Consider the following 26,260-nt stretch of genomic DNA (forward strand, 5'->3'; position numbering starts at 1 on the left):
AAACCCCTTTCCCTCCACTCCTTCCAGGGCTCATAGCAGCCCCTCCACAAACACTTATTTAAGAAAAACACCAATGAATGAATGAGCAAATCATAATTCTCAAGTAAAATTATCTATTGAATATTAAGTTCCAATTAAGAGACATGTTCTCTCCCTAACATTTAAAGGATAACAGAAGGGACAGGAAATAAGAGTAACTTCAGTTTCCATTTCCTTGCCCACCCAATGGCTGAAATCCCCAATTTAAGGTTATGTTATTGCTCTACCACATGGGGAGTTAAATCTCAGGAATGTTAAAAAGCACTTTCCAGAGCACAGAGGCCAAACATGAAAACCTTAATTTTTCAAAGGGATGGAGAATGTTAGTACCCAAGTAAAAAGGTGTAAAATAAGTGGTTCAAGGCTCAGGCAGAAAGCTGAAACTGAGTCCCTTCTCTCCCGTCTGCTCAGGAAGGGTGCTCTCCCTCTCTAAGCCCCACGTGCGCTGCAGGTCAATAAACCACTCCTCCTGGGGAGACGAGTCATTTCCAGAGACTTCTTTCTGCAAGGCCTGCAGGTAAAAGTCTATCCTGTCTGGGTCCATGATCAACAAAGACTTTCTGTAATGCTTTCAGGCAAATTTGTCCAGAGCACTGGGATTCAGAAGCCAGTTCCTGAGCATCCCAGAGGCCCCCAAGCTTTGGGGAGGCCCGCACACAGCCCTTGCTTTGCTGAGGTCATTTCTGGTGCTGTGGAAGCAGCTGGAAGTGCTGAGGGAGCATGGGGGCTGCCTTAAGCTGCGAGGCCAGGAAATCAGTTCCGTCTCTCTCCACAAACAGTCCTCGGAGCTCTACGGGTGAGGGTTGCTGAGGTGGATACTCATGTGAACCTGGGGTTGGGCGAATTCCAGCCCCTTGCTCTGGGGCTGAGATTTGGTTCATGAATCCTGGTACGGCCTGCCCCACTGAGCCCAGGGGGAGCTGGGCAGTGTGTCTCTACAAGTAGTGCTTCTACAGGAACAGCTGCGCTCTGCGGACTGCAGGGACAGCTCTGGCAACACAAGCCAACACTGCATGTCATTTACCCAGAGTTCTGTCCCTGGGAACTTGTGCTTCTAAAGTGTCCCCACGGTGCTGACTCTAAGGTCTGTAGCCCATTAGTTCGCAGCGAGCACTGGGTGGGGAGATGCTGCTGCAGCAGATCCCTGCCCACTCTCTGCCCCATTGGACCCAAGCGCTGAGTCTGTGAGAGCTGCATGCGTGGCAGCCGGAGATGTATATGGGGCAGAGGTATAATTAGGTCTGCAGGGTAGGGGGGGTGTTTTCCCAACTGCGAGCCCTGGCTGGGATGACTTAGCCGGCAGGAAAGACACACTGCTTTGGCCATGTGCCCGTCACCCAACAAGCATTCACAAAGCACCTACCCACCTCGCAGGACCTTGCTGAGCACAAGAGTCATTTTGGTGGGGTAGCGTGGATTGTGCGTCTTACGAGTTATTAACAGTCAGCTTCCCTGGTTACTAGGGAATGAGACTTGTCAGTATTTTGAAAAATAAAGACGGAAATTAAGTGTACCCGCTGGGAAAAGGCCTCAGGGTTTAAGACTGACTAAGGAAACGGCAGATGTGGTTAATTTACATGTTGATGTGAGCGCCTGTGATGGTTTGGGAGGTTTATATGTGACGACAGGAAACAGAACAGGAATGGAAATAATTGTCAGAGAATCTAATGAGAGAAAACGCGTGTTTGTTTGTAACTTCTGTCTCTCTTTTTTAATAGAACTGACATTTCGTACCCAAACCTGAAAGCTCAAGCCAGGAGGATGGGGAAAGAAGATGAATTTGAAGAGCTTATGATAAGCAGTCAATTTTTCCCCCCGAGGCGCTTCAGAAATTGAAATAAAAACTCAGCAGGTATGTAGGAGCTGTTTTGAATTCGGCTTTGAAATTTTCCTTTATGCCATTAACAGGTATACCCAAGTAGTGTTTTGTTTTGTTTTTATGAAGTGGAGTGTAAATTGAAGGTTTGTAAGTCATTGAACAGACTCAGAGGGAACTAAGTATTTGAAGGCATATGGGGTTTTGAGTGAGCTAATAACCACCACTTAATGTCTCAGAACTATTAACATAAGTCTAGATTTTCATATTTTAATTTCCACAAATTAAGGTGTACCACCACAAAAAAGACGATGATAGGAAATATAATCACAAGCATCCGAAACATAAAATCCAGCACAAGGTATACCCACCCCAATGCCCACCCGTGGAAATGAAATATTTGAAGTCTCTCCTGTGATTGTTTTCCTGAGAACAAGACAACACCATTTATGCTCAGTCCCTTTGGTATGTGTTAGATGGTCTACATGAGAGGTTGTTTTCCCAAAGTGTCTGTCCACCTTGGTCCCAGGACACAGGCTCCGGCAGCTGTGCTTAATCGGGACAGGTGAGCGAGGCCTCTGACTCTTTGGGTGTTAATGCCCAGGTGCTCAAGATGTGCATCTACCCAGCATCAAGGAGAAATCAGTGCACCGCCCCCAACACACACACGCACCAGTCCCAAGCAAATGTGTAAAGTAAGGGCTCACAGTTCTTGGAACAGAGTTTTCTCTTGGCTGTGTATAGAGTTTTAAATCTTCTCATGAAATCCCCCTTGGTGTCTAAATCAAGTTTCAGACCTGGGGGTTCCTCATATAACAACAGATCACACAATTCATGGCCACAGTTAGAGATGCCAAAACACATGAGGTCACCTCAGACACTGAGCACTGTGCAGTTTAACAGAACTTGGCAAACAGGGCTGTGTCTCATTAGTCAGATGCAGACCAGGGAGAAAAGATGCTGGTCTCCAGAGAGGTGTCTCTGCCCCGCAGAAGCACTTGGGGGCCCTGGACAGGGACCCGGCCTTCTTCCCCGGTGGAGAGCAGCTGACAGCCAGGGCCAGCCCAAGGCCCCTCGTCTGGGGTTTGACTTAAGAACCTCAAGTGCAAAGTAAAAGTGGAGACTGATTCTCAGACTGCTTACTCTCACTCCAGAGACTTCTGGAAAATTTTGAAATTCATATGATCCAAGAGGTATTAAGAAAAGTTACCAGAGAGATAACACTGGTTGTGTCAGAAAAGTCCAAGGAGCAGCGTACCCTGTCTACAGGTAAAGTATGATTAGCTCACAAAATAACATTTACTGGCCTGGCCAGGTGGCTGGGTTGGTCGGAGCGTCGTCCCATGCACCAGAAGTCTGTGGGTCGGATCCCCAGTCAGGGCACATGCCTAGGTGGACAATTCGGTCCCAGTCAGGGTACAAACGAGAGGCAACTGACCAATGTGTCTCTCTCACACCAACGTTTCTCTCTCCCTTTCGCTCTCTCCCTTCCCCTCTCTCTAAAAATCAGTAAACATAACCTTGGACAAGGATTAAAAAACTAACATTTACTGTTTTTTTCCAAATTATAAAAGCAATCTATATCCCTATTCAGGGTAAAAAGTTCTGTAATGCCCAGAAAAATAATACAAAAATTACTTTTTAACATCTGGACCCAAAGAAAAGTACTATTAACACTTTGATATATTTCCTTCCACTTAAAGGGCTTTTAAATAGAAAGCATTTGTTGGATGTCAACCATAACTGAAAAATAAATTTTAAAATAAACATATAAACAGAAAACATTTGTTAACTTCAGTCTCAACTCTGCTTATTAACTCTAACTGAAATAAAGTTGAAATGGGGAACACAAAGCTTTTCTTATTCCATATATGCATGTATATAGTACACATATATGACATACACATGGGGTGGGAAGGCAATCAAAATCATTTCCTTTTATCTGAGGTCTAAAGTCAGGGTCACCTGGCTGGTGTGGCTCAGTGGACTGAGTGTCGCCTGAGAACTAAAAAGTCGCTGATTCAATTCCCAGTCACGGCACATGCATGGGTTGCAGGACAGATCCCCAATTGGGGGCGTGTGAGAGGCAATCGATCAATGTTTCTCTCCCTCTCTTTCTCCCTCCCTTCCCCACACTCTAAAAATAAGTAAATAAAATCTTAAAGTCAGGGTCACTTCATGGGCATATGACCAGTGCTCTCACAAAGGACTCAGGACCACTAGGGGTTTAATGTTCTTTGGGTGCCACCTTGAAACTCCTGATTTTCACTTAGAATTGCCGTTTCGTAAGTGGAATCCAGTGAGTCGAAGGAGCGTGCACCCAGGGCTCAGAGCCTTGGCTCACGTAGAGTCCCACCTCCTGCTGCCTCCCCTCCTTGCCAGGCAGGGCTCTCAGCTGCCTGCTCCTCGGTTCTCTGTCACCCAGGACACCCCTGAACTTCCCCTCACCATCCCCACTCAGCAATCGCTGCAGCTCTCCCCCACAGTGGGGGCCCAAGCCTGGCGAAGGCTGGGGTGGGGTGTGTATACCTGACAGTGTCTAAGGGATCCCGGGCTGACAACAGCCACAGTGTGTTGGATGGTGACTCAGTGGGGACAGACCTGTTGCCTATCCCTGGGTACCTAAAATATCCCACTTCAGAGGTTGTAATACTCGTGAGGCTGCCCATCAACAGCAGGTAGGGGCGGTGTGCCTGTGGGAAGGGGCACGCCCAGCTCAGTTCCTCTGCCCCTGGCCAGGGAACAAGACCTCAGCCTTGTCCCTGGGACCACATGCACTCATGCACACGCTCACAGGGCGGGGTCCCTGGAGCCCACGAGGATGGACCTTGCCCTGCAAGTGTTCCCCTGCCTGGGTGAGCAGCCCTGAAAACAAAGAACACCATGATACATCTAGAGAAAGAGACCATGATAGGCAGGAAAACTCTATCTTTAGTACCTATAATGGTATTTTTTTCTGCTTTTTCAACAAGAAGACCTGCATGTGTATTTTGCATGGGGCGCCACAGATTCCATAGCTAGTCCTGTCTGAACTACAATGTCTATTCCTAACTCCTACTGCTTTTGTAGGAAAATCCACAACCTTTGATCTACAAAGGAGTTATATAACTAGCCAAATAAACTAGGCTTTGCTCTTTTGGTGACGTCCACAGGTTGTAGTGTTTATGAATAACCTCTGTCCTCACCTAAGCCGTTGTCATTTTATCAGTGCTTCAAGCAGCTGAATTCTGTAAACAGGGCTCTGGGAAAAGGCTGTGCTTGGAGAGGGCAAGCCACACCCCCTCCTCCCCAGGTGTCTCTGAATGTCACCAGTGAGCTGAGTGTGGTTGAGCTCCAATTACAGAACATTTAGCAAGACACAAAGCCCTGTTGTTTGTGCTGAGTTTGCTGCATGGAGTCTGCTCCCTTGGAGAAAATGCACAAGCAGGAGGCAGGTGCAACCATCTGCGCCTTAGGGGCTGTGGTTCTTGGGAGACTTGGGAGGAAGCAGCTCTGCTCTGCAGCTGTGCGGTGTGCCGCCCCGCCCAGTGCGGGGTGCATCTCAGCTGTGCTTGCAAAGGGCCTTCAGTAGGGAGCTGGCGGGAGTTGGGCACAGAGCAGGGGCAGAGTCATTTTTAATGGTGGTAAGGTTGATATTACCAAATCTTACTTTGGCTACAGTATACTGGCCAATTCTCGTTCAGATTCTGTACTCATGGCACTTCTAAGATAAACACCAATGATGAGGGAGTTTTGGGTTTGGGTTTTGATCTGTTAGCATGACTTCATATGGAGGCCTGGGTCTCCTCCTGAACTGGCTTCTCCCCGTGCAAGTGACAGAGTCCCACTGCCTGCCGGGGGTGCTTATATACATATTTCCTCAATTTAGTCTTCCTAAGACCTCTGTGGGCTGGATACCTTTGAAAAAGGTGATAAAGCCACATCCTGCTCAGCTCAGTTCATCAGCAAGAAGCAGCCGTTGCGGATGGGGCTTCCAACAGGGGCCGCTCCTTCATGCAAGACCACTGTTTGTGGCCAAGATTAGCTTGGGCCGGGAGTTTCTCAGAGGGAGTTGGAAATGAAGAGACTGAAACTAGGGGACATCACAGGCTCCTGTCCTCCCCTTGGGGTCTCCTCTGTCCCTGTCAGCTGACTGCGGTGTCTACATTTATACCTGCCAGAAATGCACCCTTGATGCTTCCCTCTGACTCCTCCCATCCTCTTCACCTTGTCTGGGAGCTTAATCTTTTGTGAGTGAGTTTTCAGTTTCTCAGTGAGCATCTGCAAATGCGGCAGCCACACCCAGTCTGCAGCTGGTTCTTGGATGCTGAAGCAGGGCTCCCCTGGGAACTCAGAAGCAGCTCCAGGAGTCCCCACTCAGCCTCAGGGTTTGCCCAGGCAGGAACAGGGCCCCACTGAGGCAGAAAGGCTCTGCCCTTCTCCACCTTTGACATTTTGGGTATCGGAGTCGTTTTTAACTGATGTTCTAAACTTCTCCAAGCAGTTACAAGACCATCAGTCTCCAAAGTAGAGTACCCATATCCCAGGGGTATGGGAAGAAAATATTAGAATTTTTGAGTAGATGAAGTTCAAATGTAAGAAGTCACACATGATACTCCACCCTGAAGCATCCTAACGTGACCAGGGGGAGGCAGTCCACATGTAAATATGAAGAAATAATAGAGCTGATACTTCTATTTCTGGTACATAATATGGCTTATCATCAGCCATATTGTGAGGTGAAAAAAAACAACTCACAAATGATAAGAAGTCAGACAAAGGAACTGAAAGGTAGAGGGAACTCCTGGGAATGTGGCTTGAGATCAATTCTCACTGCTGATGGCCCTGCCCCTAAGTACACCACGCTTTGCAATATTAGCCAGTGGTTGTATTGTAGGAAGTTACAGGTACATTAACTGACATGTGTTAAAGGTGAGTGAATAAATATGTTTCACTCGAGGGAAACACAACCCAAATACTCAAGAGAGTGTGGTCTAGGCCAGCATGTCCCCAGGGCGTGCCCTGAGTCACAAGTCCCTCAGCGTGTTCACGCAAGAGTCCTCCCAACCACCCTTCACTGACAGGCTCGCGGTTTCCCTGAAGCTTTCCCGTCCTTTGGTGACACGAGCAGGCACAGTGCTCGCTGGTCACAGTCTTTGGCTTGTGTGTGCTTACCTAACATCACTGATCATTGTTTGCTCCAAACCTGTTTTGCCGCTTGCACTTGTGATTGTGTCTGAGTAACTTAATTCGTATTATGTAAACCAATGAACTAGGAGCACAGATAGAAAGAGATCTCTTCTGTAAGAACTAAGTTGAAATGGTTAAGCTGCAGTACATCCAGCCAATGGGATATTATTCAACACTAAAAAGAAAGGATCTATCAAGCCACAAAAGGCCGTGGAGGAAAGTTAAGGGCTTGTTACTAAGTGAAAGAAGCCAACCTGAAAAGGCTACACATTGTATGATTCCAACTATATGACACTGGAGAAAAGGCAGAACTATGGGGACATTAAAAGTATCAGTGTTTGCCAGTGGTCCAAAGAGAGGGAAGGATACACAGGCAGAGCACAGAGGGACCTTGGAGCCTGGAAACCACGCTGTATGGTATGTCACATGTCACCATATGTTTGTCAGACCCACAGTTTCTGAACCGTGATATGAACCACAGACTCTGGATGATAATAACATGTCAGTACAGTTCTTCAGCTGGATCCGTGTGCCATGCTATGTGGATGTAGATTTTGAGGGGGGCTGTGTGTTGGGGGTGGGGCAGAGGATGTGTGGGAGCTCTCCGTGCTGTGTGCTCAGTTTTTCTGTGAACCTAAAACTTTTCTTTAAAAAGGATGCGTCGGATTGTTTTACAGTGTTTAAGCTTTTTCTCTGTAAAAGAAAAGGAGTGAACTAAATAAAAAGAACACTAGAGATGGCAGACCATGCACAACTATTACAGTTTATAGAAGAAAGATGGCACAGAGCTTCAGCGAGTGTGTATATACAAAGAAACGGCCAGGCTTTGTGTTAGAAGAATGGCAAATGTTTGTATACTGGTGTATTTTTAAGTTAAGTAGGATATTTAAGATGGTGCGTGTGATCTTTTAAGCACTCTCTGGTATAATAGATTTCTTGATTTGAATGTTTAGCTCTTAGGCTTAATTGCTTTAAATAAGAGGATTTCTGCCATATTTTGCAGGGGTTGTGAGAAAAGGGTTTTGTTTGTTTTTTTGTCAAAATAAGTTTGGGAAATTTGCAGTAAGTAATGTTAAAAAGATTTCTTTACTCCAGACTTTCTTAGAGACTTTACTGTCCTACTGTGAAATATAAATCTCCAGGAGAGAGAGCAAGAGTACGAAGCGTTCTTTAAATTTATTTGACCACTGAACATTTCTTCCCCTTGGGAACATCTGTCATCAACTCAAGGAACTCGTGTCCTTGGGAGCAGCTTGAGAAACACAGCAGTGAAAGTACATGCGTGTGCTTGAAGCAGCAAGCCTTCCCCCTGGCTGGGGAAACAGCCTTGACTGGCAGTGGTGTGCCTTTAAGTTTCAGTTCCACCTCAGCCGAGGACCCAGGGGCCACTCAGGCACGGAGGCTGGCGGTTGTGTTAGAGAAGCGAAATACTGAAACACTAGCGAACGAGGAAGACGCCTTTCCTAGAGGGAGGAGGCTACGTGGGGGCGGGGAGATGTGTTCTGAGAGGGAGAAAGAGGAAGTGGTTCGGCCACGGAGAAGTTCAAGTTTCCTGCAGTCAGAGGACATGGGAACGTGGGGTGAGGGAGTGGGTGGGCAGGGCAGGGGAGAGTAATAGGGGGAAATGGGGACAACTGTAGTTGAACAGCAAAAAAGTTTTGTTTAAAAAGGACATGGGAACAGAATGAGAGGGAAGAACAGAACCCTAACTTAGCCCCCAGTGTGCTGTCTCCTGCCTACCGCCACGATTCTGGGGAACCCGCCCACCTTAAAGAAGCCATGACCACACATACTCACGGGGAGACACACTTAGAGACTGCCAACTCCACTTGGCCAGGAATTATTTCTCTTGGATGAATCCTACTCTCCTTGGCTTCCCCTGCCTGCCTACAGATGCAGATGCGCGTGTGAACTTGAACTCATGAGAAGCGTGCTCCGAAGTTTTCTCCGCTCGCAGGGAAAACACCCTTCAGCTAAGCCCAGAGCTAAACCCCAAACCAGTTCTGTGGGCATTTCATAGAGACGGTCCCCAAACAACAAGTGTGTGGTGGATGTGGTCCCTCACTAGGCCTTTCTGAGCCAGACACCTGCCCCCGAAGTTTCCTGGGAAAAGCGTTCAGTTCCTTGTCTGCAGTGTGCATGAGCTGTCTTGTCAAAGCTTAGACTTACAAAAGCCTTAAAGGTCTTAAGAAGTGCAAACTTCTAGGCACATTAACTCTTCAATGTCTACTTGTCTTTATTGTCGTAAAAAAAAGAGCAAAATCAGATTTATTTGTTTATGATGGAAAGTAGACAATTGTAGAAGAAATGGGGATCCCATTTTCAAAAAGAGGACCCCCACCTCCATAAATAACCTAAGTGCAAATACCAGAGGCTCCTGCTCTGTCATGTCCACCTTTCTGGGAAGATTGTGCTAGATGCTTCCTCTTCTGTGCACTGAGTCTCCTGTCAGGAAAACGAAAGTGTGAATCAGAATCTCTTCTGAAATCGGAAAGGGCTGAGGGCAGGGAGGGGCCCTGTGTGAGCTCTTGTCGAGGGCCAGCACCCCGACAGAAGGGGAGTGGGGGTGGGGCTGGGCTCCGGCCTCTGGCCCTGTAGGACTCCCTTTGTCTCGAGACTCCCCAGGGGCCATGCCCAGGGGGACGGGAGCTGCCCGCACAGCTGACATACACATGTGTGTTTGCTCTTCCAACTGTAAGTTAAGGAATGTTGACATACTTCCCTTGTCCTAGCACTGTCATATTACTTTTAAATTTTATTTTGTTTGTTTAACCTGGTTCAAAGCTCAGAATGATATTAAAAATACATATTTAGAAGTCTTGTTGCCACCTCTGACCCTCTTCTGCCACCCCCTAGGTAACCACTTCGAATTCACTTTTAACGTATCCTTTCAGGGCTTTTTTATGTGTACACTGATTCATTCCTCATCCAGGACCTACTTACTGAGCACATTCTATATTCCAGGCCTCTACATTTTTGGCACTGTTTCGAGGATGCATCCTTCCTGCTATGGAAGAAAAAATCCTTACCCTCATGGGGTTTATCATCTAGAATGGGGTAGACAGACAATACGCAATAAACATAAGAAGTAAGAAAATGATGGAGTAAGGAGAACGGTGCAATGGAGACTTGAAGGGGGGCACGTGGCAACCTGAAACTGGGTGGTCCGGATAGAGTTCACTGATAGAGTGACATTTTGAGCGAAGTTTGAAGAAAGCGAGGGAGTCAGCTTGACAGGTATCTGGAGGAAGAGCACTGAAGACAGAACAAAGCCCCTTGTGAGGTCCCCAGGCAGAGCAAGCCTATCGTGTTTAAGGAACAGCAAAGACCAAGCGTGGCTGGAAAGGAGGGTGTGACGGGGAGCAGGAGTGAAGTTGAAGAGCACGCGTGAAAGGGGAACGCGGCAGGCAGGGCCTTGCAGGAACTTCAGTGTTCACCCTGAATGTATCCTAACCGGGGCTGGTGACGGTTCTGAGGGACACGACCTGACACATTGTAATAGAGTCTCTCTGGCTGCTGTTTTGAGAACGGATGGTGAAGGAAGGAACGGTGGAATAAGGGAGAGACTGGGTGGGAGGCTATTGCAGTCATCCGAGCCAAGTGCTTCAAACACGGTTGGGAGCAGTGGAAGTATTAAGTGGTCGGATTCTGGGTATATTTTTGAAGTAGTCACTAGTGGGTTGAGGGAACAACTACTTCACTCTCTTAATGGGAGAAAGAGAAAAATCCATGATAACTCCAACACTTTTGACCTAAGCTATTGGGGAAATAGAATTGCCATCAGCTAAGATGGCTAGTTGGGGAGGAAAGGTCAGGAATCTAATTAAGCACAAGTGAAGTTTGAAATGTCTTTTAGACATCCAAGGAGAGATGCCAAGCGGGTGTGAAATCTGAATTTGAGGGCTGGCAACATATGGGTGTTATGTAGCCATGAGACTAGACGAGATAGGCAAGGGAGTGAGTGTCAGTAGGAAGAGGTGGGCCGAGGGCTGAGTCCTAGGACACTGTCATGTGCAGAGCCATGGGAGTGGGGAGTGGGGAAGGAGAACCAGTGAAAGGGACCTAGAAGGGACAGACAGTGAGGGAGGGGAAAGAAGAACAGAGTGGTGTCCAATGTCTAGTGATGGAAGTGTCTCAAGCACAGAGAAGTGGTGGATTGTGGGAAATGCTGCCGGTGCTCAAGTAAAGCCTTGGGCGTGTTGCAGGCACACGGTGGCATTGCTGTCCTGTTGGGGTTTATGACCAAATTGGTCTCATTGGAGTGGTGGCTGAGTGAGTTCAGGAAGGATTTTGAGAGAAGTCACACACAATAAGGTTAGGCATCTCTTTTCAGAGTTTTGCTGAAAAGGAAGAAAGGAAGTGAGGCAATAGCTGACAGGGGACATGGGGTCCAGAGAAGGATTTTTATGTGGGAAAAATAATGTGCACTATGTTGAATGGTCCAGGAAAGTGGGGAGAAGTGATGCTATTGGGGAATGCCGAAGTTTTGGAACAAAGATGTTGAATAGACTTGAGGAGGTATCCTCCACTTTATTATATTTATCATATCTTTCTCATAAAAAGAGCATTTTATATCCACTTCTCTGCAAGTTGAACTTTTAAGTATATTTTATTGATTATGCTAATAGTTTTCCCAAAATTTCCCCCATTCTCTCCCCTCTGCCCTGAACCCCCCAACCCTACAGCATTCTCCCTCTTAGTTCATGTCCATGGGTTGTACATACAAGTTCTTTGAATTCTGTTTCCTGTGTCATCCTTCACTTCTCTCCATCTATTTTATGCCTACCAATTATGCTTCTTATTCCCTGTACCTTCCCCCCCCATTCCTCCCCTCCCCCCTGAAAACACTCCATGTGGTGTCCATTTCTCTGACTCTGTTCCTGTTCTAGTTGTTTGCTCAGTTTTTGTTTTCGTTGTTTTTCTTTTTTTTAGGTTCAGTTGTTGATAGTTGTAAGTTTCTTATTATTTTACTGTTTATAGTTTTTGATCTTCTCCAATTTCTTAGATAAGTCCCTTTAACATTTCCTATAACAAGGGCTGAGTGATGATGAACCCCTTTAACTTGACCTTATCTGGGAAGCACTATATCTGCCCTTCCATTCTACGATAGCTTTGCTGGATAGAGTAATCTTATATGTAGATCCTTGCCTTTCATGACTTCAAATACTTCTTTCCAGCCCCTTCTTGCCTATAAGGTTTCTTTTAAGAAATCAGCTAATAGTTTTATGGGCACTCCTTTGTAGGTAACTCTCTCCTTTCCTCTTGCTGCTTTTAAGATTCTCTCTTTATCTTTAACCTTGGGCAATTTAATGGTGATGTGCCTTGGTGTGTTCCTCTTTGGGTCCAACTTCTTGGGACTCTCTGGGCTTCCTGGACTTCCTGAAAGTCTATTTCTTTCACTAGATTGGGGGAGATTTCCTTCATTATTTATTCAAATAAGTTTTCAATTTCTTGCTCTTGTTCTCCTTCTGGCACCCCTATAATTCAGCTATTGGAATGTTTTAAAACCTCCCAGAGGTTCCTAAGCCTCTCTCCACTTTTTTAAATTCTTTTTTCTTTGTTCTGTTCCAGTTGGATGTTTATTTCTTCCTTTTGTTCCAAATTGTTGATTTCAGTCCTGGTTTCCTTCCTGTCACTGTTGGTTCCCTGAATGTTTCGCTTTATTTCACTTTGGGTATCCTTCATTTGTTCTTTCCTTTTTCAACCAAGCTCAATCAGTTCTGTGAGCATTTTTATTACTAGGGCTTTGAACTCTCCATCAGATAGGTTGGCCATCTCCTCATTGCTTAGCTTTCTTTCTGGAGTTTTGCTCTATTCTCTCATTTGGGCCCTATTTCTTTGTCCGGTTATTTTGTAAGGGGGAAACCCTCCTTGCTGCACTGCAGTGCTGCCTGTGGGGGAGAGGCCAGAGGGGGAACAATGCAGTTCGCCTGCTGGGCTTTAGCCTCACTTTCCAACGGACTCTCACTTGAGACTGGGAGTTTCTCCCACCTCGGCAACCCCTGCTGTAGTCCACAGTCAGCCCTGAGTCTCAGTTTCCTGTTCAGCCAGCCCCACCCACATGGTCCGCCACTTTGCCTCGGGTCTTCTCTGCCTGCTCCGCCGCCCAGCTCCTTCCTACCAGTCTGGTTGAATGTTTCTTTAATTCCTTCATTGTTGGAGTACCATGCAGTTTGATTTTTCTGTCCTTCTGGTTGTTTTAGATTGGTTGTTATCGTCCCTTTGGTTGTACAAGGAAGCAAATGGTTTCTACCTATACCTACGCCTCCATCTTGGCCAGAACTTGCAAGTTGAATTTTTCACCTAACAGTCAGTGCTTCTCTTCACATCAGCATATGGAGATGGTTCTCTTTTTTTATAGCTGCACACTATTCCACCGGGAGACTGGAGTGCAGTTTAGGTGTCGGTTCCAAGCTTTCGCTGCCCTAAACAATGCTATTCTGAGTAACTGTGTACGTGCCTCATCTCTTATGTGTCATCCCTATTCTGGCTTCAGTCCAGGAACTAACCTGTATAGTCTCTCCGCTCTCAACATTTCTAATCTGTGACTCTTTTTTCTCTCTTTTGGATTTCCTCCTATTTTTTATTAATTCTATATTCAAATTAATTTTGCCTGCAACACCAGGAACACAATGCAACAGATACAGATCCTTGCTCTTCATTTATTTCTGATGATTGTGTTAAGCCAAAAGAATTGTTCAGATACATATAGGCACTTAATGAAAATTAAGTGCCTACATGATCCTGAACATATCATGCAGGATCAATAATAACATTTGATTGAGGATTTTTAGTTATGGCAGCAATACTATTCACCACCTTCAGAGGTGCTTTTCCAAATCTTTTCATTAGGGCTTTTGTTAGATATGTATCTTCCTTATTTCCCGTGTCCTCAACCTCCTCCCCCCACCCCCACATCATCGCCCACTAGTTTTTGTGTATCTGGAAATGACAGCTTGCTATGTCCAGTGCTGTCTCAGAGAAGCGCCATCTCACAGCCATTGATGGTTGTTCAGTGTTTCATGATATTAGTGTTGGCATGTTTCTTCTCCTAGACCTTTGGACACACCAGGTCATGAAAGAAAACTTTTCAGTTATCAGACCACAAATAGTGGGCAATTTTATACAGAGATTAATGGGGAATTACCAGGATGGTAGACTAGAGGTATGTATTAAAAACTAGTCATTCTGTAGTGTGTGTGTGTGTGTGTGTGTGTGTTTTAAACATAAATCCAAACAAGGAAGACTTTGCCCTAAGCCAGTGATTTTTCAACCACTATGCTGCAAGAATTTTTAAAACACGCAATACCTGACTGTTTAGTCAGGGGCACTGACCTCTTTTCCCTTAGATTGTCAGATAAAAAAAATGACAACAGCCAGCACAACACAGCTGTCTGGTGTGAGTAAATCAAAATTATACCTACTTTTTGTTATATAGGAAAAAATACATAATGTATTTTTGGTGTGCCACAGAATTTTAGTAATCGGTTTATGTGGGCCATGAGATGGAAAAGGTGGAAAGTCACTCACCCAAACCCATCTCCTCACGCTCCCCCTCCTCCCTTAAGACCAAAGATGTGAACACCCAGCCTGAACTCAAAGTTCTAGTCACTTGCTACCACATTAATTTTGAGAAAAGACTGATTTCTAATAAAGATGGGAGAGAAAGCAGAATACATGTTGTCTACTTGCAGATTTGGCCAGTTTTAAAAGCAACCTTGAAGTTTGTTTATAAATGAGTTATTTTTAGCAACATTTCCTATTGTTAATTTTTTAGTGTAGATATTTAATGAGAGAAACCAAAATCACCTATAATACCACTGGAAAACATTTTTTAAGTGTACAATATGAAAAACAAAAAACTTATCCCAGAAAAGTAACACTTTTATCCCTCCTCTGCATCACCATCCCCAGTGTCCTCACCACAAAAGAAACCAGTGTCAACGATGTTTTCTGCGTGTATGCGTTTGAATCCGTAACAACCCTATATAGTGCACACTGAATACACACAACACACACACACACAGCTCGTGGAGTTTTGAGCCCTTTAGCCATGACAGGAAGTGCCTTTCTAAATCAAAGGGATCCACCGAAAAGTCAAGAGTATATATGACTATTTGGCCATAACAAGAGCTTTTAGGATCATTAACAAATTAAACACAAGTGCATTGGGTATATAAACCCTGTTTTCTCTGAAATTCAACCATTTTTTAAAAACCTGATTAAGCAAAATGTGCTCAATTTTTACATGGCAATGTTTTCCCCCAAATTACATGTTTAAGCTCTTCAAATATTCCCCATAATTTTATAATCACCTCAGTTCTGAATTATGAGATAGAGAATTCACAAGCTCGGTTGGGGGTGCATTTCTCCTCAGCACTTAATAATTTGCATGTATGTATTTGCTTGAAGCTTCCAGTCATACCCAGATATGATACTGTGAATTCTGATGAGGGGGAAGTGGTTCCTTTTGGGTCCCTGCAGCTCAGAGGTTCTCAGCCACAGGCACCCAGGTGTTCAGGGAGAGGCTCCGAAAAACATTTGAGCCAAAAAGTTTGTGCGGCTCTCCTTAAAAAGGAGGGAAATTCTGACACATGTTTGATCATGACAAACTTTGAAGACATCATGCTAAGTGAAACACGCCAGTCACAAAAGCACAAATGCTGCATGGTTCCTTCATATGAGGTATGGAAGAGGAGTCAGATTCACAGACAGGAAGTAGAAAGCGTTGTCAGCAGCGAGGGGGAGGAGGAACAAGCAGTTAGCGTCCAGTAGGTACAGAGTTTCAGTTTTGCAAGATGAAGTGTTCTAGAAATTGATTGCACAAAAATGTGAATATACTTAATGTCGCTGAACAGTATGCTAAAAAAAAGGCTAAAATGGCAAATTTTATATTATGTAGATTTTACCACAATAAAAACTACAGGTTTGTGACTCAGGATCTGCTCATCCCCTATCTAAAAACTTTACCCCAACATTGAAGACAGGATCTCTAGGAAAGGAATGTGGGTATGAGGAGCCAGGCAAACCCATATCGGGCACCACAGAAACTCAGGGCACAGAGGAGACTGGTATCAGCCTGCTTGTGTCTGGGCATAATAGGACTTTAGGGCATTAGGTCCTTCCAAAGTCTGTGCCTGCTGGGCTTCTGGCCTCTCCTAGGTCATCTGCAGTGACAGGGACTCACTCTTCCAAACTCCCCCACCCCCCACTCCAGGCAGCCCCTCCGGAGCTGGTGATGGCCTCCCCATGGTCTCCACCATGGATCCTGGTTCTGCCCCTGGTCCCGACCTCTCACAGCAAGCCTTTAGATATCTGAGGGCAGGTCAGTTAGGGAAGCTCAATCGGCGCCATTGCTAACGTATGTGAAGCTTCCATAAAGCGGTAGATTGGTAGATTGCAAATCCTTACCTCTTCCCCATAGGTTGTGGCCCAGGGCCAGGGCACATGAACTGGGAAATGGAGCAGACACCGGGCTACCCCCTCATTTGGGGGCCTGCGCTAGCCCTCTCTACTTCAGACTGACCCACCTTCACTTCCTCCGTCACTCTGCATGGTCACCCCTACCATCCTGGTCAGTCTCCTCTAAATTCAAGGTCATCTGGCCAGCAAAGAGTGCCCTTGACCTGGGTGTAGTGCTTGATTAACACCCATGTGTAGAGGGTTGGGGCAGCCATGCCAAGGCTGACACATGAGGCTCACCTGAAGCCCACACGTTGCCTTTAGGCACCTGGCTACTGCCATGCGATCAGCCTTGTTCTTGTTCACTTTGAACCTCTTGAAATCTTTAAAAATCCAGATTTTTGTCATCCAGCATACTCCTTGTCCCTACCTGCTCTTGATACCTCATTCAAGTCATTAATAACAGTGCCTGTCAGGACAGGCCCCCAGCCCTGTGCTGTGCACTCTGGGTCCCCTCCACACTGACCAGGTTCTTCGGGCACAGTCTTTCAGTGGCCAGGAGCCCACTCTGCTGTGCTGTTCTCCATTTGTCCAGGGACATCAGGAGAAACCTTCTTAGATGTCCTTCCAAAATCCAGTGGGCCTGATAAGACCCTCAGGTACACACAGACACACTCTCACTGATACACCTAGAGGGACATACCCAGACACATAGAGACATATCCAGACACTTATACAAATAGAGACATATACAGAGAGACACTGACACACGCTCAGCCACATCCACAAATGCACACACACCCTGATATAGATGCACAGAGACACACATAAACACTCACAGACACTCAGGATCTAACCTTCCACACACCGGCTCCCATTTCTCTCCAGAGGGAAAAAATCTAAGCCTGCCTTGGAGGGGTGGACATTTCCTCTGTTCCTCAATGGCCACATCTTCAAAAGGGGGCCAGATCTCTCGCAGAAAGGGAGGGAATGGGAGTGCTTAGAGAGTGAAGAGTATGACCATTCAGCCACAGGAAGAGGGACCCTGCCGTATGCCCCATACTCCAGAGGACCCTCTGGCCCTCCTCCAGCCCCACCCTTCCCCACAAAGTGAGAAACCACACAGTCCAGCGGCCAGGCACGCTCAGACCCTGGACCTTCCTTCCAGACCACACTCCAGTGCCTGGGGCCCTGGAATTCCCCAAGTCCAGGGCTTCTTCCCCGGATCACCCTCCCTGGAGCTCACCACCAGTGTGCACCCAGGCCTGAGAGGCGGTCCCAGGCAGCTGCATGGGGCGTGTGGACAGTTGGGCTATTGTCCACTTCTGTGCACACAAGGGCCCTGTGTGGCATGACGTGAGAAGAGACTCGGGTCACACTGTAAACTGGGGGGTGGGCACCTCTCCCCAAGTCACCACATTTGAGCATAGAACTCAGAGTAGTTCAAGAATGGTAAATTCGAACCTGGCCTTGCAAGTCATTTTCGAAGATCTATTTTCCAAAGTAGGAGAATTCAACATTTTCATTTTACTACTTGTTACTTTGATTTACAACCTTTAAATAGTTAGAATGTTTGGAATGGTATGCGGACCTCCCTTTGCATTCTTGTCCCTGGGTCTGCACATGTTAAGGGCAGGCCTGAAAGAGAGGCTTGCAAAGCTCTGGCTCACATTTTCCTTTGGAGGAGAAATGGAAGGGGGCCTGTGAGCCAAGGCAACCTGGGCCATGAGCCCTGGTGCATGAGGCTGCCCCGCTGGAGCTGCTGTGAATGACGTCCCTCCCTCTTCAGATCACTTTCAGGAAAGAGCACCTGGAGGCCTGCCTCCTTTCCCTGGGCTGTGACGTGACGGCAAGAGAGCGCAGCAACTTTGAGAGCTGCTCCATGTGTTCCGAGCACGTGTTGGAGCACGCGAGGCGGAAGCTCTGTCAGGAGGAGCAGGTGTGTTCCCAGAGGCCAGAACTGCAGTGAGGAAGCTGTGGGAGGGGCAGCCAGGGAGCTACTCTGAAGAGGAAAGTAAAACAGAGGGGTGGGGGGGAAAGGTGTTCTCACGTAAGAACGGGGGGCGAGTGGCACACTCAGTGGCTTTTCCTTGGGCTGGTCTTCTCAGCCACCAATGTGATGGCCCAGCAAGAATGGGCTGTGTGCTTTGGAGGTGTCTGGTGGGAAATATAAGAGCTGAGCAACAAAGGAGCTGGCTCCAGGGGAGGATGTATAGCTGACCTTCCCACCCTTGACAAACCAAGGCACCTCATGCTATTCTTGGTCTAGCAGAGAAGCCAGGATCCCTGAGGAAACTCTGCCTTCAAGATGCACATCATGGGTCTTGGGAATGAGACTTCTTTAAAATGAGACCCCACTGGTGGGAATCCAACATTCACTTCTTCTGTCCTAGATTGCACACTTTTTTAAATGGATTGCATCAGAGGTTCTGTGTAATTTTAGTGTCTCCCTAAGAAAAGTGCAAAAGCCTGAACAAATGAAACATTCAAATATCCAGTAATGAGTCTTAGCTTTGCCCACAGTTTGGCTTAGCCCCAGAGCCAAGTCCTCCACCAGGGTGTGGGTGCCTGGAGGTGGATGCTGTCCTTTGAGGCCGGACTGGGCATCCTAGAGCGCAGTCCTGGCTCTGAGCAGAGTCCCAGCATCTAAATGAAGCTGCATTGACACAAATAGGAAGTGCCTGGAGTGTGTTGCCCTTAACTGAGCCCTGGTCGTAAGAATAAATGTTTGAGCTGAGCTGTGCACTGCTCTCTTGTCTTCAGGGACTGGATCTTTTACGAGAGGTCAGAGTCCACCCGAACACCATGCTGGTCAGGTAGGTCAGTTATGACTGAGCAGTTTCTCTTGTCCAAGTCTCACATCCTCAGTCTCAGTGGCAGACACGGGACTACCCCATGCTGTTTTCCTGCGCCCCCTTCAGGAGTGGCCCACGGGAGCCTCGCCAAGGCGGGTCTGCTGCAGAACCCCCCAGGGACTGTGCTTTCACTGTTTAAGCAATGAGGGCTTTTTCTGTTGTGTTTGGTTGGGGTTTTTTGTTATTTTTATTGATTTGTTTTTCTTTTTGTTGCTATTTTGTGGTTTTGGGGAGAAGGGGTTGTTTCAATTCCTTACCTGCAAAGTACAATTCAAAGGAGAAGAGGTAGTTTGCTGAAATGTCAAGGGAAGGACAATTTTGAGATGGAGGCCAAGATCAAGTATTTTCACCAAATGAAAAGCGCTTAATTAGTGTCCATTCTAGGGCCATTCATTCGGCAAGCATTTACTGAGCACCTACTGTGTGCACGGCACTGCTGTGGGGCCCTTAAACCAACCTAGATTCTTCCACCCACATTTGCCCAATGAGATATTCACCTTCTCCATTAGGTTCAAGGCAGAAGTGCAAATGGTAGCGGCAATCTGGAATTCCTGAACTACCTTTCGTTAAAAAAAGAACTATTTCTGCTGCTAGGTGGCAGAGCTCAGCCATAATATGACCATGGAAATCACTGCTCTGAGAGCCTGTCTTGTGGACTTGGAAGAGGGGAACCTGAATCTCGAAAAGCAAATCAGAAAAGAAGTGCAAGAAGAATATGAAGATTTAGTCAAAACTCTGTTTACGGCGTGTTTACGCATGAAGGTAAGTGACCTGTGTCGGACATCAGGGCAGGCCTCTGGGGAGCAGGAGCCACTACACGGCAGCCACATGCAGCAGGATCAGCGACAGAACGGGCTTTGGCGTCACAAGAGCTCTCCAGCGCTAAGCTTCCTCCACAGAGCAGGAGTCAGCCGCGGGCTGTCATTATTTTACCATGATAGACACTGAATTTTAGGTAATTTAGAAATTTGCTATTTTCCTCACCCTGCTGCCAGGTGAGGGAAGGAAGGGGCACCTTCTTCTCCAGTGTCTGTTGAGCGTGCCCATCCAAGCGGGAAAGGGCAGTGCCAGACCCCAGAGCAGGGAGCGACAGGCACCTCCTGAAAGCTCGCTAGGCAGATTCAGAATTCGGATTGGCTTCCAGAGCTGTTTCCAACCCTCAAAACGCCCTCCAGCCTTTCCCTAAAATCATTGTTGGAGCTGCTGGCCTGTCAGCGGAGGCCCACCTGGAAGAGCAGCGTGGGGTGCCCGTGTGATCGCCGCGCTGTGGAAGCCTGTCACTCTGTTAGGGTGTCCGAGCACCTGTAGATGGAGGTCCCGAGCCTAAAATGGGCCATCGCAGAGCCCGGGCCAGCTGTCCCACAAGTATGAATTTCAGGTCAAATGCACCGCCCTCCAGCCCACCGCCCCCTTCCTGATCCTGCACATCCCCAGCGCCAGCCCCAGCTGGGTCCTTACATCCTGTATCTGCCATGGATTCCTGGGCGGTCCCTGGGGTCTTTTTACTGAGAGGCGCTTTTACTGATGCTCTGCCCTGGCCTGTCCATTCCAGACAGGATGGGAAATTCCTTCTTGCTCGTGAAGGGCCCACAAAATACAAGAGCTTACAAATATTGAAGGACCAAAACCCAAATGCACTCGGCCTGCCGCTGCGGGGGAGAGGTGAGCAGTGAAGGCTGGAGTCTGCTCCAGAGGTGTCCAACCTTCTGGTGTCTCTGGGCCACACTGAAAGAAGAGCTGTCTTGGGCCATACATTAAATACACAAACATTAAGGAAAACTGATGAACCAAAAAAAGGTTTTAAGTAAACTTATGATTTTGTGTTGGGCCTCATTCATAGCCATCCTGGGCCGCATGCAGCCCGTGAGCCACAGGTTGAACACCCCTATCCAGCCATGTTTTAGGTGTGAAATTGCTGAAAATGTTTTAAGTTCTTTTTAGCTTCTGCCAGATTCCTAGACAAAAAGTGGTTTCTGTACTTCTCCCAGGCTAAACTAGTCCTACAAGTCCCCTCCCCCCACCAAAGTAGGGTATCCCTGCTCTACCCCAGGGTCCCAGAGAGTGAGTGGCAAAGCTTTTGCTGGGGCCAGCCGCTAGGCTCCCCACCGTGGCTCCCAGCAGGGCCCTCTCCTCCTGCCTTTCTCTCCAGGGAAGTAGTTCAAAAGTGAGAGGCCACCCCACTCTCACCCCTTACCCCAAAACACTGGGTCTCCAGGCGCACTTATCTATGATCAAGTCATTTAACCCTGAGCCATTACCCCTAGGTCATTCAAAACAGGCTGTTTCACAATGAGATTTCTGCCCCGGGGGCGGGGGTGGGGCGGGGGGACCTCTCTAGGAAGCCAGTCAGCCTGAGTCCTTCCTCTGCTTTATCTCTTTTTAATGGACTTCCCTGTTAGTTGTCATCCACAGTGTTTTATCAGGTCAGATTCTGCTGAGTCACCCGGGTAGCAGAAAAAGCCCTCAGGTTAAATGCCAAAGTAACCATTTGAAAAGGGAGATCAGTTTTCCACCTGTGACACCCCCCTCTTCTACCACTCGGCCTGCCTTGGCATCTGACAGCCTAGGCCAGCTCTCAAAGGACGAAGCCCTGCATTGAAGTCAACACTCGAGGGGCTGCTAGTGAGGCATCGGATAACACCTTAGGAAATAATTGTCTGGGAGGATGATTTCTTTAAATATTTATTTATTTATTTATGACAGAGGGGAAGGGAGGGAGAAAGAGGGAGAGAAACATCAATGTGTGGTTGCCTCTCACGTGCCCCCCACTGGGGACCTGGCCCGCTGCCCAGGCAAGTATCCTGCCTAGGAATGGAACTGGCGACGCCCTGGTTTTCAGGCCGGCGTGCAGCCCACTGAGCAACACGAGCAGGGGCTGGGTGGGTGACTTTTTTCATGTGAAATCATTTATAAAAGTTGCATTATAGAAGGCAAAATGACTTCCTCAGCTGCCCTTCCTGAACTTGAGTCTGCGATTTGCAGAAGCTGAATGAGAATCAGCTTAATTTGATCCAGAAGGTGTATGAGCTCATCAGCAAAGTGAGGACAGAATGGACTGAGAATGTGAAGGACCTAAAGAAAATATGGGGCTCTGCCAGACCCGATGAAGGAACAAAAGAAAGTGTAGCCAAAGTATGTGATTTCGTTCAGCCATGGGACAGCAGCTCTTCCTCCCAGCCTCTGCCCCCTTCGCATTCCAGTCCGGTCTGCCTGAGACAGCAACACATCAGGCATCTTAAAAGGGCACTGGGGCTCACTGCACAATTGTGTCATCTTCTGCAAGGCGTGTTTCTGATGTTAGGGTTCATGCCCTTCCAAGAAAAGTGTTGGGGGCAGCCTTTTCTGAAAGTGAGCCTTCTTAGGAGGAGCAGCTGTGGGACTTGGAGCAGAACAGCAGCCTAACCGCCCTGGTGAGCCAAGTGCAGAGCCTGGGCCGCTTCCGGCCGGCTGAGCAGGGCGACAAGGTGAGCAGTGGGGTGGGAGGCTGGGCCCTGGGGCTGAGCTGGGCTGGGCTGGGCTGGGCTGGGCTGGGCTGGGCTGGGCTGGGGCGGAGGGGGAGGGGGGCTTGGCTGCAGCAGCTCTGGCCATCTTAAAGGATCTCACAGGAGAGCATTCTTCCAAGGAAAGGGCAATGTCAGAAGCTAGAGAGAAATAGGAAAAAGCCAGAAGCAAATTTTGGGAAAACAAATTAGAGAGTTTACCATGAGGAAAGAGCAAATATGGAGGAGAGACTACTGAGGGCTTGAGACAGCTTCTTCAAAAATGCTTCAGATTTTTGAGTTTCAAAGATGCTTATTTGAGTAAAATGAAGTAACAATGTAATACTTGGAAAATCCATTCCAAGATAAACTGAAACCAAGGCACATATTAGTAGTGGTTTGGACACTTTTACTTACTGTTTCAGAAAGTCTTTGCTCGGTCACACTGCTCTCAAGGGAAGTGGCGGGGGCAGTGACCAGCAGGAGCCCCGGGCACCACAAGTTTTGAAGAACAGTGGATGGTGAGGTGGTTTAGAAATGGCTCATGAAGCTGAAAATATGGAAAGGACACATATTTCCTCTCTTATTTGTTAGGAATGTTCACAGGAAGCTACACAAAGTAAAAAGAAAAGTGTTTTAGCATCAAGCTAATGGCAGAACAAGAAGAGGTTTTGTTTCGTCTGCGGTTAGTGGCTCTGAGGCAGGCCCTGCCCAGGTCCCAGGCCAAAAACCTGAGGAGGTGTGAGCAGCAGGAAAGCCAGGTATCTGGGCCCAGAAGCTCTTCCTCCCTGTCTCTGAGCACACCCTGCAGAGGTGAATGTGGCAACTAGAAGCAGTGCGCACTGGCTGGGGCGGTCACCAGAGCACCGCAGTGAGAAACAAGCAGGTGACCCAGACCTTGGCTTCCCTTCACCCTCCTTTGCAGCCCAGAAACCAAGGGCAGTGGCCAAAAAGCTTTTGTTCTTATTCCTATTAAGCTAAAATGGTGACACGTTACTCATGCTTCAGATTATTTAAGATCATTCGTGTCTGTGTGTGTCTCTCTCAGGACCTTTTCACCCTAAAGGCACTTTGGGCCTTGGGTCTCTGCCTTGGACACAGTCCTTTCCTCTGCAGAGCACGCTTTCCCTCGAGAGCACCCTCTGCCCCGGGAGTGCGGCCCAGCTGTCAGCGTTACGCCCCAAGCAGACGGTCCCGGGTCCTTTCCTGATGACACACACTAAGTTTTCATTTCAGAAGTTACTGCTGCTCAGTAGAGGCTGGCACCAAAATAAAAGTGTTTCCAAATCTAAGCTCTTAATTACCGTGCCAGTCCTCTGAGCATGAAAGAAACAGAGAGACCCTCAGTTGAGAGAGAATGGCCGAGTTTAAACGATGATAGCCCGGGAAAGCAGGGCATATTTAAAATACGAAATATGACTTGTTCTTTTTGGATCCTAATTTCTCCATCATTGTGCACCAGGTGATTATGGTGTATAATTACATAAACTGTAAAGTCTCTATACAAGTACAGTAAGTCCTCAAGGTCATTGATAGGTTCTGTGACTTTAAGCTAAAGGATGAATAACAAAACCAATTTTACCACAGGCTAATTGATATAAACAACAGTTAAGTATCTACACAGCATCTCATCAACATTATAATGAAACAATGTTGAACAAAACAACACCATTCAAAGACCTACTGTACTCATTGTTATTAGTCATACTGTAACTAAGGGTTGAGCATATGGTACTTATGGTGCTGATTAGAAACATTTCAGAGCAGAACTAAATTATTACTACTGTTTTCTTTCTTTTACCACCTGGAGTCTGGCTTCCGCACAGCTAGTTTGGAAGTCAAAGCAGAGGCAAGAGTAGACCCTCCCTTCGCCTCTCATCATGCAGCTTGGATCAGCCCCCTCCCCAGGTTAACCCCTCCCTGCCCGCTCATGACAAGTGCCCAGTGACAGTGCAGATGCAGTTTGAGATCGATGAGGCTCTGGTTAATAAGGTAAGCAACATACACATTATCATCAAATTTTGAAAAGACCAAATTATCTGGCCTGGTATCACTGGATAGTGGCATTATCACTTTATCACTTGTCTGGCTGTGATTGCTATGTATTGATTCCATTTCCTTCTCCCCCAACTGTTGCCTTGGGGCTCACAGTGAAGGCCAGGCTGGCCTACATCCTGGTTGTCTTGCTGCTGGCTGGACTGTATTATCCTGAACTGAGGAATACTCCACACAGTTCTGGCCCCGGGCCCTGAAGGAGGTCCCCCAACCTTTAGTTCCCTGCCTTGTGCTGAGAAGACTGTGCCTTCCTCCTTTCCTTTGGCTTTTCCTGCCATAGGCTCAATTGCTGAAAGAATCAGAGCACAAAGTGACCCAGGAATCTGCCCGCCAGCAGCAGCCGATTTACTGAAAACCTCCAGCATAGAGAAGCTCTTGGAAGATGTGGAGCAAAAAGAACAGCAGCTGCAGCTCCCTGGGCCGGTTCCAGAGGAAGAAACTCCAGAGAGAGCCCCGACAGGTGACTCTAGTGAGAGGGAGCAGCGGCTGGAAAGCAACAGGGTGCGACCGCCAGAACCCTTTTATTCTTCCTGTCTTTTCCATGCCCCGCATGTCCCCCATGGCAGTGTCTCTTCACCTCTGTCCCTTCCGGGCCCACCAGGAAAATGGGAATATTTATATCCACACGGGCTGATTGTTCAGCGGCTAATGGTAAGAACAAAGGCTTGGCTAGCTCAAGGCCCAGTATCTCAGCATCCTTGTACCCAACTTGACAAATGTATTTTCACCTGGCTTTAATCTTGAAACCAGGAATCCTTCAGAAAGTTCTGACAAGTAATCTGGAAAAGGAACAAGTATTATGGGAGTTAGTATAAGACTTTATTCATGGCGTCTCTGGAACTGCAGAGACAGAAAGGGAGGCCATAGTGATTCCCAGGCACAATACTTTTTTGTTACATGTACCCCATAGCAAAAAAAGAAAAAAAAAGGAAATCATATAATATGATGTAGATGTGGATTAATGCAAGTTCCCACAAAGGAGACCACAGAATGTAATTCAGTACAAAAGGAAAAAGACGCAGCCTCTTCCAGAGCAGGCACTTCACATGTATTCATTGACTAAATGAGGCGCTAATTCACCAGAGATACTAGAAAAGAGAAATTGGAAAGTTAAATGATCGAATAAGCCCTGGCTGGCGGGGCTTAGTTGACTGGAGTGTCATCCCATAACCGAAAGGCTGCTGGTTCAGTTCCGGTCAGGGCACATACCCAGGTCATGGGTTTGGTCCCTGGTCCTGATAGGGGACTCAAGACCTGGAAAATTTTAGCTGAAGGTAAAAAGTTGTAAGTCTAGCAAGTAATGTGTATGTTAAGCTTTTGTTTCAGAAAGTACAGATAAGGTCCATCCTGGCTCCTGGGAAAAGCAGCTGACCTCCTGGGGCACTGGCTAGAGATTACTGCCTGGGGACCTGTTGGAGGCATCCGGGCCTTTTGTGTGACCACCC

The 26,260-nt window shown here is 47.3% G+C and overlaps 1 protein-coding gene across 1 annotated transcript in view; it reads left to right on the forward strand.

The window, feature by feature from the left end:
* LOC114495070 (coiled-coil domain-containing protein 162-like) overlaps window positions 1–25,971 on the forward strand; it is a 96,582-nt gene extending 70,611 nt beyond the window's left edge. The window contains 12 exon segments of the mRNA XM_036022602.1: window positions 609–835; window positions 1,758–1,844; window positions 1,846–1,895; window positions 2,990–3,124; window positions 14,080–14,189; window positions 18,216–18,365; window positions 19,876–20,043; window positions 22,264–22,413; window positions 22,647–22,752; window positions 23,388–23,521; window positions 25,096–25,153; window positions 25,156–25,971. Of these exon segments, the coding sequence (XP_035878495.1) occupies window positions 609–835; window positions 1,758–1,844; window positions 1,846–1,895; window positions 2,990–3,124; window positions 14,080–14,189; window positions 18,216–18,365; window positions 19,876–20,043; window positions 22,264–22,413; window positions 22,647–22,752; window positions 23,388–23,521; window positions 25,096–25,153; window positions 25,156–25,553 (1,773 nt within the window). The 3' untranslated portion in view covers window positions 25,554–25,971.
* Window positions 25,972–26,260: the final 289 nt, after the last annotated feature.

Source organism: Phyllostomus discolor, chromosome 4, assembly GCF_004126475.2.
Source record: "Phyllostomus discolor isolate MPI-MPIP mPhyDis1 chromosome 4, mPhyDis1.pri.v3, whole genome shotgun sequence".
Classification (NCBI taxonomy): domain Eukaryota; kingdom Metazoa; phylum Chordata; class Mammalia; order Chiroptera; family Phyllostomidae; genus Phyllostomus; species Phyllostomus discolor.